At 42.0% G+C, this 17,379-nt stretch overlaps 1 protein-coding gene and 1 long non-coding RNA gene across 9 annotated transcripts in view; both read right to left on the minus strand.

Moving 5' to 3' along the window:
* LOC146525131 (uncharacterized) overlaps positions 1-17,379 on the minus strand; it is a 286,848-nt gene that overhangs the window by 82,006 nt on the left and 187,463 nt on the right. The gene's annotated exons all lie outside the window — the stretch shown is intronic.
* The window catches only part of LOC146525132 (serine/threonine-protein kinase BRSK2-like), a 168,261-nt gene that overhangs the window by 46,558 nt on the left and 104,324 nt on the right, over positions 1-17,379 (minus strand). For all 8 annotated transcript variants that reach the window (XM_085161674.1, XM_085161680.1, XM_085161698.1 and 5 more), the window contains exons 3-7: positions 16,243-16,328; positions 9,833-9,973; positions 6,687-6,803; positions 2,973-3,006; positions 530-598 (exon numbers count right to left, since the gene is read on the minus strand). In XM_085161674.1, coding sequence (XP_085017800.1) covers positions 530-598; positions 2,973-3,006; positions 6,687-6,803; positions 9,833-9,973; positions 16,243-16,328 — 447 coding nt within the window. The remainder of the gene's footprint in view (positions 1-529; positions 599-2,972; positions 3,007-6,686; positions 6,804-9,832; positions 9,974-16,242; positions 16,329-17,379) is intronic.

The raw sequence follows: 17,379 nt of genomic DNA on the forward strand, positions 1-17,379 counted from the left end.
AGTATAAATACTTTGCCAAGGAAAAACCTGAATTGACTCCGCCCCTTTGTTTTTTTTTCACTTGTCACGTTGTATCAAATCAGGAGTTGCCCGATTTAGAAAATGTAACTATTTTAATGTTAAGATTCTGTTGTGCTTCCTCGTGGATACAATGTTCCTCTTTTTACAGTTGTTCACATCCCTCTTCATGAGTTTTTGATTTTGTTTAGCACCTTTTTGTATTTTTGTTCAGTTTGTCATTACATATTATATTTAAACTATTTGGTTTCTTTGTGGGCATTTCGCATCTCTTAGTAATACTTTATGGTCATTTATCACACAATTGTAGCTGTTTTTAATCTCAGTTTTTTGTCTTTTTGCTTCTTTTTTCTGCGATGTTTGCAGCTCTTCAATATTTTGGTTGTGTCTGGAAATGTTATGAGTTTCACTGCTGTTGCATGAAGATGCCAAACGCGTGTGAAAATGACTGTAAAAGCACAATGTCCAGGCCATTTTCTGCCATTGCAGTGCAGTAGGAGAAGTCACTTACCACTAAAAGTGCAAACAGGATGACTCCACAGCTCCACGCATCGGCTTTCCTCCCATCATACTTCTCCCCCTGGTGCACACATGCAGACACACACAGAGATGAGCTTCCTCCTAAAATGTTTCCCAAACATCACCCTGGCTGCTCTGGGCCTTAACACATTAACTGGCCAAAAATCGCAGCCCTCATTTCTCAAAAATGTATAAAATAGCATCTAAAATCATTTGTAGTCCCAGATTTATAGAAATACAGTGGCCTGTAAAAGTATTCGGCCCCCTTGAACTTTTCCACATTTTGTCACGTTACAGTCACAAACATGAATCAATTTTATTGGAATTCCACTTGAAAGACCAACACAAAGTGGTGAACACGTGAGAAGTGGAATGAAAATCAGACATGATTCCAAACATTTTTACAAATAAATAACTGCAAAGTGGGGTGTGCGTAATTATTCAGCCCCCTTTGGTCTGAGTGCAGTCAGTTGCACATAGACGTTGCCTGATGAGTGCTAATGACTAAATAGAGTGCACCTGTGTGTAATCTAATGTCAGTACAAATACAGCTGCTCTGTGACGGCCTCAGAGGTTGTCTAAGAGAATATTGGGAGCAACAACACCATGAAGTCCAAAGGACACACCAGACAGGTCAGGGATAAAGGTATTGAGAATTTAAAGCAGGCTTAGGCTACAAAAAGATTTCCCAAGCCTTGAACATCCCATGGAGCTCTGTTCAAGCCATCATTCAGAAATGGAAGGAGTATGGCACAACTGTAAAGCTACCAAGACAAGGCCGTCCACCTAAACTCACAGGCCGAACAAGGAGAGCGCTGATCAGAAATGCAGCCAAGAGGCCCATGGTGACTCTGGACGAGCTGCAGAGATCTACAGCTCAGGTGGGGGAATCTGTCCATAGGACAACTATTAGTCGTGCACTGCACAAAGTTGGCCTTTATGGAAGAGTGGCAAGAAGAAAGCCATTGTTAACAGAAAACCATAAGAAGTCCCGTTTGCAGTTTGCCACAAGCCATGTGGGGGACACAGCAAACATGTGGAAGAAGCTGCTCTGGTCAGATGAGACCAAAATGGAACTTTTTGGCCAAAATGCAAAACTAACACTGCACATGACTCTGAACACACCATCCCCACTGTCAGATATGTTGGTGGCAGCATCATGATCTGGGGGTGCTTGTCTTCAGCAGGGACAGGGAAGCTGGTCAGAGTTGATGGGAAGATGGATGGAGCCAAATACAGGGCAATCTTGGAAGAAAACCTCTTGGAGTCTGCAGAAGACTTGAGGCTGGGGCGGAGGTTCAGCTTCCAGCAGGACAACGACCCTAAACATAAAGCCAGGGCAACAATGGGATGGTTTAAAACAAAACATATCCATGTGTTAGAATGGCCCAGTCAAAGTCCAGATCTAAATCCAATCGAGAATCTGTGGCAAGATCTGAAAACTGCTGTTTACAAACGCTGTCCATCTAATCTGACTGAGCTGGAGCTGTTTCAAAGAAGAATGGGCAAAGATTTCAGTCTGTAGATGTGCAAAGCTGGTAGAGACAGACCCTAAAAGACTGGCAGCTGGAACTGCAGCAAAAGCTGGTTCTACAAAGTATTGACTCAGGGGGCTGAATAATTACGCACACCCCACTTTGCAGTTATTTATTTGTAAAAATGTTTGGAATCATGTCTGATTTTCGTTCCACTTCTCACGTGTTCATCACTTTGTGTTGGACTTTCATGTGGAATTCCAATAAAATTGATTCATGTTTGTGGCTGTGATGTGACAAAATGTGGAAAAGTTCAAGGGGGCCGAATACTTTTGCAAGCCACTGTAGAATTGTTAATGAAGAATTATTAGTAAACAACAACACTAAATCACAAATGCTCATAATTAATGATGCTTTGGGGGTTATTTAAACCTTTAAACAAAAGTACCGCCCATTTTACAGTCATGTGTTCAATGCTTAACTATTTTGAATGTTGACAGCATAGAAACACAGCTGGGCTGCTGTCCACTAAAAACAATGTCTATTTCTTACATTTGAAACAGGCATTTTTAAACAGCAACTTTGTGTTTTTGACTTGTGAGAAATATTTAATAAAAAAATAAACCATGCAGATTACGACCCTTTACCTCAGAGAGTACAGAGCACTCACTCGGGGCATACTGTTGATAGAAGTGCCCCGTGATAATCAAAACTAAGACCCTATCACAGAAAAAGGGATCAAACTGAAAAGAAAGTCTTGACTTTATGAAGATGTACAGGTACGGGCAGCTGGAAGCAGGAATAAAAAGAAATATGGCAATAAAGACGCACAAGTGAGAGGGAACGAGGAAGCCTGGTGAATGCAGAGAGGATGGAGCAGTGATGTAAGAGCCACTCTGATTCAGAGCTCCTATTATTGAATGAAAGAAAGAGACAGACAAGAAGCGAGCGAGCACTTACCCTGATAACCTCTGGGCAGGCGTAGTGTGGAGATCTGTAAGAAGAGGCGGCCATTCAGCATACAACATGAAGCACAATAAATACACTGGGGAAGTATCAGCTGATGCTCTGGATAGCAGTTCCTTGAAACGCGCAAGTCTTTACCTCACATGCATTAAAATAATGACATCAGTCTTTATTGCATGACAGATTTCTTTATGCTTAAAGAGTATTACATAACATCGAACATGTGCTGTGGTGGCTCGGCTTATTGGATAACGCACGGCAGCATCCAACACACGGCAAAAAATGATAATCATTTTAAACAAAAGTTATACAAACTCATAAAAAGGTTGTAGTAAGACAGACAAAAAAATGTCTTTACAAAAGCGACATGGGCTTTCTTTTATGTCTTTTATCATAGTGCCAGTCCATTAAGAGCATATTTGTCAAGTGCAGGTCTGTCTTTAAGCCTCTGATGCTGTGACTCTGAAACCAAGGCCCTAAACAGCTTTATAGCACTCTGAAAATTAGCATAACTGATGCCCACAAAGAAGAAGTCAGCTTCAATCCATCCCAGTGGATCCATCCATGTCCCAGGTGACACTGGGCGAAAGGCCTTGAACTGTAAGGGGAAACCAACAACATGCAACATCTTCACAAACGCCCCGACCAGAGGTTTGAGCCAGGAATCGTCACTGCATCCTATGCCGCTAGTGCAATGCCCTCAGTTTCTAATAACAGCTTGTAAGATATCCAAACCACTCGTTGGACTGCAGGAAACTTCTGGAAAAGCTGACCTTTCTTGCATCAACATAGCTACATTTTGAAACAGAAGCTTGCACGTGTGTATCTGAAAAACCCTGATGCACTGTATACAAGTGCACAAATCCTGTGAACCTCTTGAGCTCAATAAGCAAAGAAATGTGTGCAGACCTTTATGAAAAGAACTCCAAGTCTTTTCTGCAGACTGTGGAGCGATGGTCAATGGAAGAATGAATTCAACCCTCTCTGCTGTGATGGTTGTCAGACTTTGCAAGAGAAAATCCTCTATAATTGAACAATAATCCTTCAAAATCCACAACAGACGACCTGAAGAGGCACAAAAGTTTTGCCATGTTTCTCACAGTTCACAACTCCCATCAGTGAAAATCGGAGTGTTCAAAGAGCAGTGCAGGAAGATGGATAAAGAATCTCACAGTCGTAGCAGACACTTGCAGAAGCAATGAGCGAAAATATGCCAGACAGTGAAAGACTCTGAAGTGCTGCAGAAAGAGCGCTGCGAGCTGTGATAGAGTCAAAGGGAGCGTTAAGTACTGACAATGCACGGTGCCAAAATATGGGCTCTGTGCGCTTTGCTTTCCTTTTTAAATATTGCACTTTCTGCTTTTTGAAACATGGTCATTTTTCACAAAAAAAAATTCTCTAGTATTTCCTCTCATGTGTGCATTTTAAATAATCTAATAATTGCACAATTGCAGCAGAACTAACTGTACTCTGGAGCTTCCCTGTGCGGATTCATCATGGAATAAACGAAGCGGAGAGCATGACTTCTTCCAGCAGCATCCCATCTAAACTCGCAGAGTAAACACACACTCCATCTTCACTCGCAACATACTTAATTATGATAATGTATGTAAACCCAGTCGATCTGAACTACTCAAACACACTCATGTCAAAATACACTAACTGCAATCTAATTACACCCGAGCTAATTTTCATCCTTCCCGCTGGAGGCAGCTCGCTCATTTAATGAATTCCATTAACGTCACATGAAGTGAAAGAATCTTTTGACTTACGAGAGATATTTAAAGGATCGCTCAGCGAAAGAGTAATCTGACAGACCCCAACACGGACACGGTGTCAGCGTGAGCTTGAAGACTATTAGCGACTCGAAAGCCCCACTGAATCCAATCGATGCACGCGCACTGCCAGCTCCACTGAATGCTCAGCAAACAGCCATAAATTACTGAAAATATGCAGATAAAAAATCCATGTGCAGAAGTCTAAACTAGGTCCAGAAGTAAAGGACGCCCTATACTGGTTCAGTTATATGGAAGATTTCCAGTATCCATCCTATCAGACTATAAGGTACGCCCCAAAGAAAGACTCGGCATGTATCGGCAGTGTTGGGAAGGTTACTTTTAAAATGTATTCCATTACAGATTACAGAATACATGCCCCAAAATGTATTCTGTAACTTATTCCGTTACGTTACTCAATGAGAGTAACGTATTCTGAATACTTTGGATTACTTAATATATTATCATGCTGTTTACAACTACATGAATGTACTATTGCTGTGATTTATTACTGTTACTGAAGGTCCGCGGCTCCGAACCGTAGTAAAGGGACCTCTGGCTAATACGACGGGTTCTGTGTCGGGCTCGTAGCCGAAAACTAGCTTTACTTTGTTGTCTGGGTCAACTTTGCTAGCAGAGACAGAGAGAGGCGTTGAAAGGCTGCTCCAACGGAACTTATTGTTTCAGAGGAAAACACGAACACGGTGTACAGTCGAGTCTTAATAGCTTACTTACAACTGGGCTCGTCAGGCTCTCTTCTTGGCTGCAGTGGTTATTATTATATTTACATGCTTCCAGCTCCCGTTTTTGCTCGATGACAGCTCGTACTTTTACTTTTTCTCCCTCCCTCGCTCACAGACACATAACGTGTATGGCAGTCCATTCTCCCTGCAGCACGGACTACACTGCCCATGATGCTACATTCTTTAGAGCTATACCTGTAGCATTCTGCCTGTTAGCTTAGCACAACAACAACAAAAAGGCCTCTCTCACCCAGGAAACACGCAGAGAGAGAGAGCGGCACCCTGTAACCATGGCAACCGTAACGCTGCCGCCTGGAACAACAGAACGTAGCTGTCAAACAAAACCCAAACAGTCCTGACCCGCCACAATATGAAACAGGGAAGTACCGCCGTGTAATCCATTTATTTCAACAAAGTAACTGTATTCTAAATACCACCTTTTTAAACGGTAACTGTAACGGAATACAGTTACTCATATTTTGTATTTTAAATACGTAACGGCGGTACATGTATTCCGTTACTCCCCAACACTGTGTATCTGTACATCACATGTCAGATTTGCCAACATTTCCACATCATATTTTGTTTTATTGGCGATTCGGACACACAGCCAGCACACAACATGTACAGCACAGGGTCAAACTGTCCACATGTTTGTATACTGGAGCACTTTGACTGCAGAGATTTGTCTCCCTCCTGCTTTGTGCAGCATTTCTGAGCCAGAGCCGCCAAGCTTTTCCACATGGCTGACTCTGGGAAATGCTGCTTGGCCTACAGCTGACCAGCACATGTCCTGTAGAGCCCACAAAGACTACACAACAAAATACTAGGACAGGTTTCTACTGCTGGAACAATCATTTTTCATTACGCTTTTGATTTATAGCAAAACAAAAGATTGTTGCTGGTTCTAACAAGATGCTGGAAAAATGACACTGTGAACCATTATGTCTCGAGAGAGTCAGAAACAAAGAGCTAAAGCAGGTTTTCAGCTGAGAGGTAAATGGAAAGACTGGCAAGTTAAAGGGATTTAAAGTCATGCAAATCAAGATGTGCAAATAATAACCATGGAATACATTTAGAACAGTAATAACATCCATTGTTCTGTTCAGCATGTTCACGTTTGGTGCTCGTTATAAAGAACTCAAAGCATAACTTGGTATAATTTGCAAGTCAATAACTTGAATACTAACCCGCAGCTGGTCTCCAGCAGACTGTCCCCGACCTGCAGAGACGCCATGCCAAAGTCTGCTATCCTGATGTTGTTCTTCTCATCTAACAACAAGTTCTCGGGCTTCAAATCTCTGTGGCTGCCAGACAACAGCAAAGACAGAGATGACAGACATGAGTCTACTCGTGATACATTTTCTTGGTGGTGGCTTTTCAAGGGACTTGAATTGGTTATATGACTCTGTTCAACAGGACAAACATCACAGCAGGAAATAATAAGTGAGACAATCTGAGCCCAGCTGGAGCCATGACTCTACATGCACATGGGCCTTATCTTTTCAGCTGCAACCCTGGTGGTGCTAAACAGTCTGAGGGCAAGTAAAGAAACACATAATTGAACCTGGAGCGTAGGCTGGTTTCTAACCTTTATTCAAGGTCTTATTGTCTGCACGCTGAGGTCCACAGGGTCCTTCAGGAATGGTGAGATTACAAAGTACTGTTGGAAAATGACTCTTCAGTTGCTCTGTGACCTCAGTGAACACGTTACTTATAGAAAGTCGAGTCTAGGGCTGGGCGATATGACCCAAAATTCATATCTTGATATTTTTTAGCTGGATGGCGATATAAGATATATATCTCGATATTTTTTTAAAGCCATAAGTTAAGAACAAAAAGAGAGTTCTTAGTCACACTGTGTCCCAGATGTCACACAGGCATTTTTATTTACATACAGCATAGATTTACATGAAGAAATTCCTCAAAAATAAATTATCAGCATTTATTAGATAATCATGCTCCATAAATAAAAGAAAACAATGTTGTTTTTTCACACAATACGGTAATATTACGTTGAAGAACAGTACGTATCACTCCACGAGGCTCCAGACTACGGTAGCCGTAATGCTCCGACAATCCATCAAGCGCTGCAGCTCCTTAGCTTAGCAAAGTCGTACTAAAACATTTTTTGACAGATTGCTGAGCGCCGTGTAGCACATAAAATCGGTTCGCGGTCAGTAAGCACAACCAGAATTCATACATAAGGCGCACTGTCAACTTTTGAGAAAATGACAGGATTTTAGGCCGTGCAGCCCCTGTGGGCTGCATGTCGTTAGCGTGGTTAGCTCGTTAGCGCGGTTAGCTCGCTAACACGTTGACCCTGTCCAGCCCCACAACTCGCTAACGGAGATTTGCCGTGTCCATCTTGTCGCTGCCTGCAGGTGAAGCTATGGGGGAGGAGGGGAAGGAGAGGCGAGGCCGAGTAACGTTGCGTAGAGACAAAAGTGGACGAAAGAGAGGCAAACTTGTGGCTATGTTATAACGTAACATAGACTATATCGATATAAAGGATATTGTCACATCTTATATCTCGCATGAAAATATATCGATACTTTTTAAAAACTCGATATATCGCCCAGCCCTAGTCGAGTCTACAAATTGATTTTGTAAATTATGGTTGTGATTAAAGTCACGTGGGAGGATGAAGCATGCTATGCTTTAGGACAGGGGTGATGGTGACAGCAAGATCAGCTTGATGCTTTTAAACCAGGGCAACAGAGAATAATACGTGATGGGACGTCCATCTTTTAAAAATGTAACATTCATTTTCCCATTTTGTGATGTTCCCAGTGTGAACACTGGTGCCTCTACAGCACACCGGGATCATGCACTGTAAGAATCTGTTCCACACTGATCAGTTTAGCAGTTTTAAATTGTCCCACGAGGCTCGACTCAAAGTAGTGACTACAGAAGGTCATCAGAGCTGTGCCAGCTTTCGCAGTCATGTCCCGACCTCCTCAGGGAAACGGCCTTTAATGTTTTCTGTAATCTAGACCAGGTGATTGCAACTCATCAGCGACTGAAAGAGTCAAATACGAGTCCACAGTTTTACTTAAAACCAGTGAGGGAAATAAAACGCAGACATACAGAGCTCGAGTTTTGTGCGTCTTTCTTACAGAAAACACACAGCGGAGAATAAATGTGCTCCTTAAAAGTCGAACACTTGATGTCTAATGCTGAGACTCAAAGGCAGAACATCTTTGATGTGCAATTGCTCTTGTGTTGCAGTCATGTGTGGAGGAACTAAAGGTGGTCTCAGAGATGAAAAGAGATCAAGAGGAGCTGCAGCCTCTGAAGTCAGCGCCGGCTACAGCTGATGAGGAAAGAGGCTGCAGGAGGATGAATGTCTCGTTCTTCACACATCCGAATGGAGCAAACACTCCAGTGTTTGTAGAAACGATAGAAAAGTCATAAACAATCCCTAGAATATAAACTACAGTAAGAATGCTTTGATCTTTTTATTAGTTCGTTAAGTGCTCATTAAACTAAATGCAAATTCCCTCAAAGGTGAAGAAGCAGGGCGGGGCAATGAACTCTGTTAACCATCATTAACTAACTGCCTCAGTTTTACGATACTGCATTTGGTAAACAGATCTTTTCCCTCACGCTGCAGACAGCCTGACCTTAAATCTGCAACATGTCTTTGCAATACGAGACTCAACTCTATGTTTTGGCTGGACGCTGGATATTGAGCGCTTCATGTGACTTTTTGTTTAATTGTGTGGGGTGAGGATGACAAAAGATTTGAAGAAACCGACACAGACTTGCAATTTTTACAGATTTATAACAGTTAACTGGCGTATTAATACAAACAGATTACATTTAATTGCCCTTTGACCTCATTCAGTCACACTGATAGCAGACTGATGCCTGTCCAATTATTGCCGTATTAACACACCAAAGTTGCTTTGAAGGCAGCAACTTCCTGAGAGTGGCTGCAGACCTGGTCCCCATCGTTTAAGCAAAGGCAACGAGATCAGTTTATTGTGCTCGGTCGCACTTATGATGGCTCAGAGCAGAGCTGTGAAGCACAGCTTAGATATATTCTTCAAACATTGTGCCATAAATGATTCCATGTCCTAGTAAAAACACCTGTTGGCCTCACCTGGTCCGTTTGTTGTGTGTGGGCGGAGCTACCTGAGACTCACCCACACACTGGTGTAATTTTGAAAATGTATAATTACAAATTGCTGTGATAAATTATCTGTTTTGCTGCACACTGATGTTTGCCCTGTAGAACAGAGTTACATGGAAAGTCCATTTCCCCCCAGCACTCCTGGCTCAAACCCAACCCTCAGTGATGAAACCCAATATTTGTCTCTGAGTGACAAACCATATGGAGTGGCTGTGGCAGAAGTCCAAAGCGGAGATGATTTGTCTGAAGAACTTTCGAGCCTCTTTCGGTGTTAGCCGGCCTTTCTTCACCAGGTAATCAAAAAGCTCCCCACCAGACACATGCTCTAGCACCAGGTATCTGCAAAAGAAGACAGAGACCAAATACATGTGACGGGAAACCTCTGAAACCAGCAATACCAGTAAAACAAGGAACACTTACTGCTGCATGCCTACAGTGGTCCCTCACTAAATCGCTGTTTTGCGGGGTTTTTTGTGCAATTTTGCATACTTTCTATTTTCTATTTATTTATTTTTACAGCGCGTTGTGTTCTGCGTCCTGATTGGCTGTAGACCACTGTCAATCAATCTTGTGCCGTGTCTCCTGTACAGTACAGAATGTGTTCAGTTTGTCAAATTTACATAAATCTTCGATCTTAGCAGCGTGACTCTGAAGGGCTGGACTGTGTGTTCGTAAGTTTTCTCCCCAACAAACAACAATGTCGACGAAACGTCGTCACCTGCGGGAGCCTTTGGTTTCCTTCTATAACACTGGACTTCTTTTTCTACGAAGGTTTGAACTTTGTGAGTAAACAAATGTTCACGCTTGTCTGAGAAAAGTGTATAAAGTGTGTAGTGACGGGTTTTACAGCCTTAAAACATCTATAACAATTGTAAAAAACATAGTTGGCTACTTCATGGATTTCGCTTATCGTGGGTAGGGATGGGTACCGGTATCCGGTGCCATTATGGCACCGGTTCTGACATAAACGGTAGTAACCAGACCGAAAAGCAGCGCACATTTTGGTGCTTTTTTTCCTGAGCTGTGATACACTTTGGATTTAGATTCTAGCCAATCATTTTACGTTTCCGAGGATAGTAGGCGGGTCCAGGTACGTACGTTCTTTTAGAGCAGAGCTACAGATTAAAAATGCCCAAGACGAAGCGGTCAAAGTTTGGCTGTACTTCACAGCAAAAGATGCAAACTCAGCAGCTGCAACAAGTGCTTTAAGCTGATACTGTGATACTGTCAAAGGAGGTAACACCTCAAATCTGATGAAACACCTGGTGACGCATAGAGTTTTTTTTAAAAGACGAGAAATGCGCCGTATTTGATAGCTTGCTGCGAGACCTCACACCGAGCACATCTACTGCAGGTGTGGTGCCTGTTATCGGACCCGGAGTTAGCAACATCCCCCAAAAACCCGAAGAGGAGAGTCCTGGCCCCTAGCCCTGCCAGTGTAGCAGAAATGATGAGGATGATGATGCAGCAGCAGCCGTTCTTCTCTGCGTGAGTAGCTTAATGTTGTTCGTGTGTAATTTACGTTGAGTAGGCTAACCACGTTATTAATTTAATGCATCTAAGGTGAACTAGCAAACACCGTCGTAGCTACATGCAGCTGTCTTCTTGTTTGATGGCAGATACTCCCTTCACCCTGGCCAAAAAGGCTAAAATGACCAAAGAAAAAGTGGGAAACAGTTAAACATGAGAGGTTTTTGGACAAAGTTTGTGTTTTTTCCATTGTTTAAGCTGCTTCCAGCCAAGAGTGATGCCATATATGCTCCATAGCTGCAGAAAAGGCTAACATTGTTATCTTTTTACAAAAAAACAGCTGAACATGAGAGGTTTTTGGACCAATTTTGTGTTCTCCATTCTTTAAGCACCGTTTAACCACCGGCACCGTTTCAAAAGTACCGGTTTGTATTGGATAAAATCTAAATGATACTCATCCCTAATCGTGGGTTATTTTTTGAACGTAACTCCCGCGACAAACGAGGGACTGCTGTACATTAGTATTACAGTTATACATTAGCATTTTAACCCTGTGATGTCATCAGCAGTTCTAACCCTATTAGAAGATGTAAATGTTTTCAATTGTTCTCCCAACACTTTGCAATTAGAACACAAAGAGAGTAATTTTCATTCTGCTCGAGGTGACTGTTCATATCAATAAAACTGGATTGAATTGAACTGAAAAACTGGCTTTTTGTGCAGTTCGAGTTGTCACTGATGGTGACTGAGAACCTGGACAGTTAATGTCTGAATGATAATAGAGTTTCCCACATTGTAACAAAAGCCAGTTTTTAGGGCTACTGAGACGCAGTTTGATCACCGTAAACACATTTTTAGCCCAATTTTCTTTTTATAATAATATTTTAGAGAAACCTTCAACATGACCACTTTTTGTTGTAATTAATAGACTAACCTGCCCTGACAGCTCACTAACGCTGACTACATATAAGGAACAAAGCCAAAACAACCCACAGCCATAAATTAGTAAGAAGTCTTTGGCCACGTGTCTGGAACGTGGGGTTCTTAAAGAACCGTCTCCTAGAAGAATTCATTGTTTTCTGCTGCTTCCCTCCAAAAGATAAGATCGTTATCTTGAAGTGATGAAGTGAAGGTTAATAAATTGTGTTGCAGCTGCAAGTCTTTATCACAACTGTCGCAGAAATGTGGCTCTTTGTGTGACCACTACCACGTGCATGTGATATCGTGCCACTGAGCCAAATGTAGAAGCTGAAAGTGTGAGGGACTTTTAGCCTTTATGACCGAACACTTTGAGTGAAGACGCACAACCAATGGTTTAGGGTGCGTCTGAACCCCGTCCTCTGCAATGTGTGCGAATATCAGCCTGCTTTCCATTTTTGTTGTGACTCCAAGGCAAAGTAAGATTAGTTGTGTGTTGAACTAATCAGTAATGTGTTGAAAACAAGCCTCAGATTAGCCAGAATGTTTCTGCAGATAGAAACAATTCGAGAAAAGCGACCTGTCGTGATCAGTCGCTCTCAGTTTGATTGCTGCCTAGAAATGTAACACAACCTGAGATGACCTTATTTCAGCCGTCGCAATTTTTGCAATCCAATAGTAAAGTAAAACACATGATAACAGAAATTGGTGTAATTTCCTGGACCAAAACTAAAAGATCGCCCACAGTTATGTTAGTAAAGAACCTCCAATCATGTAACATTACATTAAATGTACTTCCCATCCGAGTCCCTACAGATCCGCTGGTTCTTTTCCCCTCAAATCGAAAGAAGCATTATTGGAATAATTGGGTTATAAACTAAAGAGTATTTAGCTGTGATGTGTTGAAGTCACCACATTGATGCACAACATAAATCCCTGAGAAAATCCCCAACCCATGTGGGTTTGTGGTTTTATCCATCTCCTGTGTTCATCCGTCTCCGAGCCGTGGCTGAGCCGGCTCCTCCTGCAGCCCGTCTTCCCCGGGGCCTGATTTATTAGCAGATTAAGGGATCTGCTCGAGCATTTACCCATCACAGCTATTTAAATTAGAAACACGCTCGGGTGTGATTTGTGAGTGTGAGAATTTCAAACTGTTTGCATCCATGATGACCGTTCGTCCACGTCCTCGCAACATTAAGAAAACAAATTCCCGCTCCATTTGACAGCGGCACCTTTACCAATTATTGAACAACATATTAAGCCACGCCACTGGAGCGCAGCCATCACATGCACGAGATTAATGTATACAATAAAACCCGTACGCGAACGCTTGAGTCGCCGGGGGCCGGTTAAAGTGACGGGAACCAAAGAAGCATTTCTAATCAAATCCCGGAGCTCAGATTGCTGCTCGTGTAAACGTTGTCCTGTTGTACAGTGCTGCCGACTGTTAGTGAGACGTTTGGTTTATCAGTGCTGTTTGTCTGCCGTTAAAGAGCCGTCGCAAAATTACAATTCTCCTAATATGAGAGTGCAGCATCGTTCTCTGTGGATTCACAATAGCAACGGTTTCCAAGCTTGTTTATGGACACCGTGTCTGAATCATCTTTGAGGCCTGAAGTTGAGGATGAATGAATGACTTAATTTAAAAAAGATATGAATAAATTTATTACCCATAATTTGAAAATGAATGTTAGGGCTGCACGATTAATTGTTAGAAAATCGCGATCTTGATTCATACTTATGTGCGATCTCATTTCCAAATGACAACGATTTTAAAAAAAAAAAAAAAAAAAAAAAAAAGACGTCGATTGTACCGCATTTTGATCCGGGACGTAATCTGCATGAAAACAAGCGCTCACTCTTCCTGCTCAACAAATGACAAGGGCGGAGCCTTATACCACGTGATACAGAAGCTAGCTGCTAAAATTAGCAGGAAAAGACAACGGAGAGCACGTCAGGGATGACGAGAAAGTGACAGGAGAAAATCCGTCCCGGTCAACCACCCAAACATCAATAACGGGAACCTTATACAGCGCTTCCCTATACACGTCGAACTCCCGCAGGCACAAAGAAATTACGGAGGCTATTACTTATCACCTGACCAAAGATATGGCTCCATCAACACTGTGCAAAACGAGGGATTTAGGAAAATGATCAACACCCTAGACAAACGCTACACAGTGCCGTCCCGCAACTATTTTTCTATTGTTGCACTACCTGCTCTATACACGCAGTGTCGAGCAACGGTGGAGACGCAATTTCAAGCATTACAACATTTTGCGGCAACGACAAAATGTGAGACATTTGTTGTTTTTATGTTTATTTATTGTTTTTATGTTCAGTCTCAACTGTTATGAAGTTGATGTGCAGTTAATAAGCGCAATAAATATTTATACTGGGAAAGAAAATCGTGAGAGAATCGTGATCTCAATTCTAAGCAAAAAAATCACGATTCTCATTTTATGCAAAATCGTGCAGCCCTAATGAATGTGTATAATAATGACTATATTCATTTTAACAATACACCACGTTTACTTACTAGATTAGCATTTTATATTACTTTATATTTTTATAACTCAACTCTGGATGAATGGGTTCGATTTCTTCAGGTTTAAGCAGACTGATGAAAGGCCTTCGTGCTGTTGTTAATTTGAGTTGGCATCATGCTCATTGTGACAAATTAGATGAGCAATTGTAAAGCTCTCCACGTGTCCCAGATGTGTTGACTTTTTTTGCACGTTATGCACATTATTGTGTCAAAGTAACACTGCTGCACGACTATCCTGGGTTTGTTTGTGCAAGCGTTCTGTTGCTGGCAAATTAAGGTAAATACTCGTTTCTTTATATTTTATTATGTTGCAGATTAAGTCATTTGTTCATACTTTGTTCTTTCTTTCAGTCTTCATGCAGGTCAGGTGTGGGGAAAGGCCCGCCTAGCATTTCCTCATTTTAAAGTGCTGATGATGTCATTCTTCTACCATAGAAATGCTTCCTTTTGTTCGTTTCCAGTTCCGAATGGATTTGTTGAATCTTTTGTTTTTATAAATAGACCCGTTTAGCTGTTTAATGTGCTAATCAGAAGTGAGAGGAGGTTTTTGTCATTTTTAGGCTACGTCCACACGTACCCGGGTATTTTTGAAAATGCAGATTTTTCTATGCGTTTGCACCTTTCGTCCACGTGTAAACGGCGTTTTCGGTCACTGAAAACTGAGATTTTTAAAAACTCCGGCCAGGGTGGATATTTTTGAAAACTCCGTTTTTGCATTTACGTGTGGACGAGAAAAACGGAGAAAACGCAGCGTCAAAGGTGTGCGCCTTTGTTGACGTCACAGTGTGCGCCACGTTATTGTTTCGGTGAAATGAATTTCTACAATTCTGTTACTGTTAATTGTTCTCTCTGCAGTGTTTAAATGCTTACATATACACACACAGTTACTGTCCCTCCACACATACGACTCGGTTCTGCTTCTATGCCCCAGCTTTGTTTACTTTTTCCTACCGAGGCTTCTAGACTTCTGATTGGCCAACATTTCTACACGGTTAGGAATATAGCGCCACCTGCTGCTTTGGCATCTTCCTAGCAGCGTTTTCCTTCATTTCTGCCTTTACGTGTGGACGGGATTATTTTTTAAAACAAAAACGGAAAATCTTTTCAAAAATACCCGTGTACGTGTGGACGTAGCCTTAGTCATCTGTGTAGTTTTAGGTCCGTCAGCTCTAGTGAGTGGTACTGGCTGCACTAACTGAAGGGAAATTGATGGTCCTATACACAGCCAGTCTCTGCCAGACTGAGGGGGGAGAGGTGAGCTGTGTTACCGCATCCATGTACTTTGAGTTTTGTTAATTTAGTTACTTTGGGGGGAAGTTTTGTTAAGTTTCACGTAAGATGGAGTTCACTGTAAATAAATTGCTCACCTCTGGAAACCTGAGTCTGCTTCCCCATCATGTTCCTTGACGTTCGAGTCTGACTACTTCACACTTATCAGTCAATTTGAAACTTTTGGTTAAAAAGTTTTTGGAGTTAAAAAGTTCGATGCTAAAGTTCTTCTGGATACATTAACATTTGGACGAGCACTTTAATGCAGTACCTGCTATATTCAAAGCCTACAAACTCTCCTAACTCTGTTAAACAATAAATAAAAACAAAACTGTATTTTCACACATTATATTTTAAAAAGAGAGTGTGTCAACAGTGTTCACTGAGGGAGGGATATACTCACAGGTATTTCTTGTTTTCGTAGACGTCGTGCAGCTTTAAAACGTGAGGATGCTCTATGAGTTTGAGAATAGCTATCTCCCGCTCCACCTGAAGACAAACACAAGAAAAAGATTCAAAAAGATGGAAGCAGACAGCCCGATGTTCTGAAAAACAACACTCATAATGAGGGCTGAAAGTCTCTCACACTTTCAGCTTGTACATTTGTCTAACTTTAAAAGCTGGTGTGATACCACAGAGGTGACCGTTAACGTGCCCGAGGCGGCCACACAAACAGACACATTCCTGCGACAGCTGCGATAAACAACGCCTGCACATCTCAGACACTTGAGGATGTTTCGATATATTTATTTTGAACCGTCAGAGCAGGGATTACTCATCCTGCTACAGATCAGTGTGCGATTACACATCTGAACAGCAAAACGCTCGATGACTCATTTCAGTTTTTGAGTCTCCTGATTTGAAGAGATGGACGAATGTTTGGACAAAAACATGTTTTCGTGTTAGATGAAGGATTCCAGCATTGGACCGATTCACAGGAAGTGATGAAGCAGTCTGAATGCAGAATCAACCGGCTGCCTCATTTCAAATATGCACACACATCGCTATGAATATATTTACATTTCATTCTGTTTGAGTGATATTTCATTATCTAAAAAACAAGCCCCACCAAAAAACCTGCAAAACACGTGTCGCAGAAGAGTACATAACAGCAGATTATATGAGAGGAGCTTTAAATGATTGTTGCCAGCAGGTGAGTGTCATGAAATGATACAGTAGTTGCACAGATGTTGCCCAAAGCTGTTTCAGTGCTAACCTGCCTGCTGTGCTCAGGATTTACTGCCAGTTGGCACCTCAGCAGGCCGGAGGGTAAACAGAGTTTAGACCTCTGTGCTGCACAAAGTAAAGTACAGCACTATTTCCTCTGTGGACACCCACAGTCTGATATCTTATTAAGCATCTCGGAGGCATTTATGTCTGCAGCTCTAATGTAAATCCTGTGGACAGATCGCTAAACGGGGAACAAGAGCAATGTCGAGTCAGACGATCCAGGCTGAAAGCTTATCACACAGGAAGGAAACCACCAGAGGGCGATGAATGCTGAATCCACAGGGGGACAAAGAAATCACAATCTCTCATT

This window comes from Neolamprologus multifasciatus, chromosome 1 (genome assembly GCF_963576455.1).
Source record: "Neolamprologus multifasciatus chromosome 1, fNeoMul1.2, whole genome shotgun sequence".
Lineage (NCBI taxonomy): Eukaryota > Metazoa > Chordata > Actinopteri > Cichliformes > Cichlidae > Neolamprologus > Neolamprologus multifasciatus.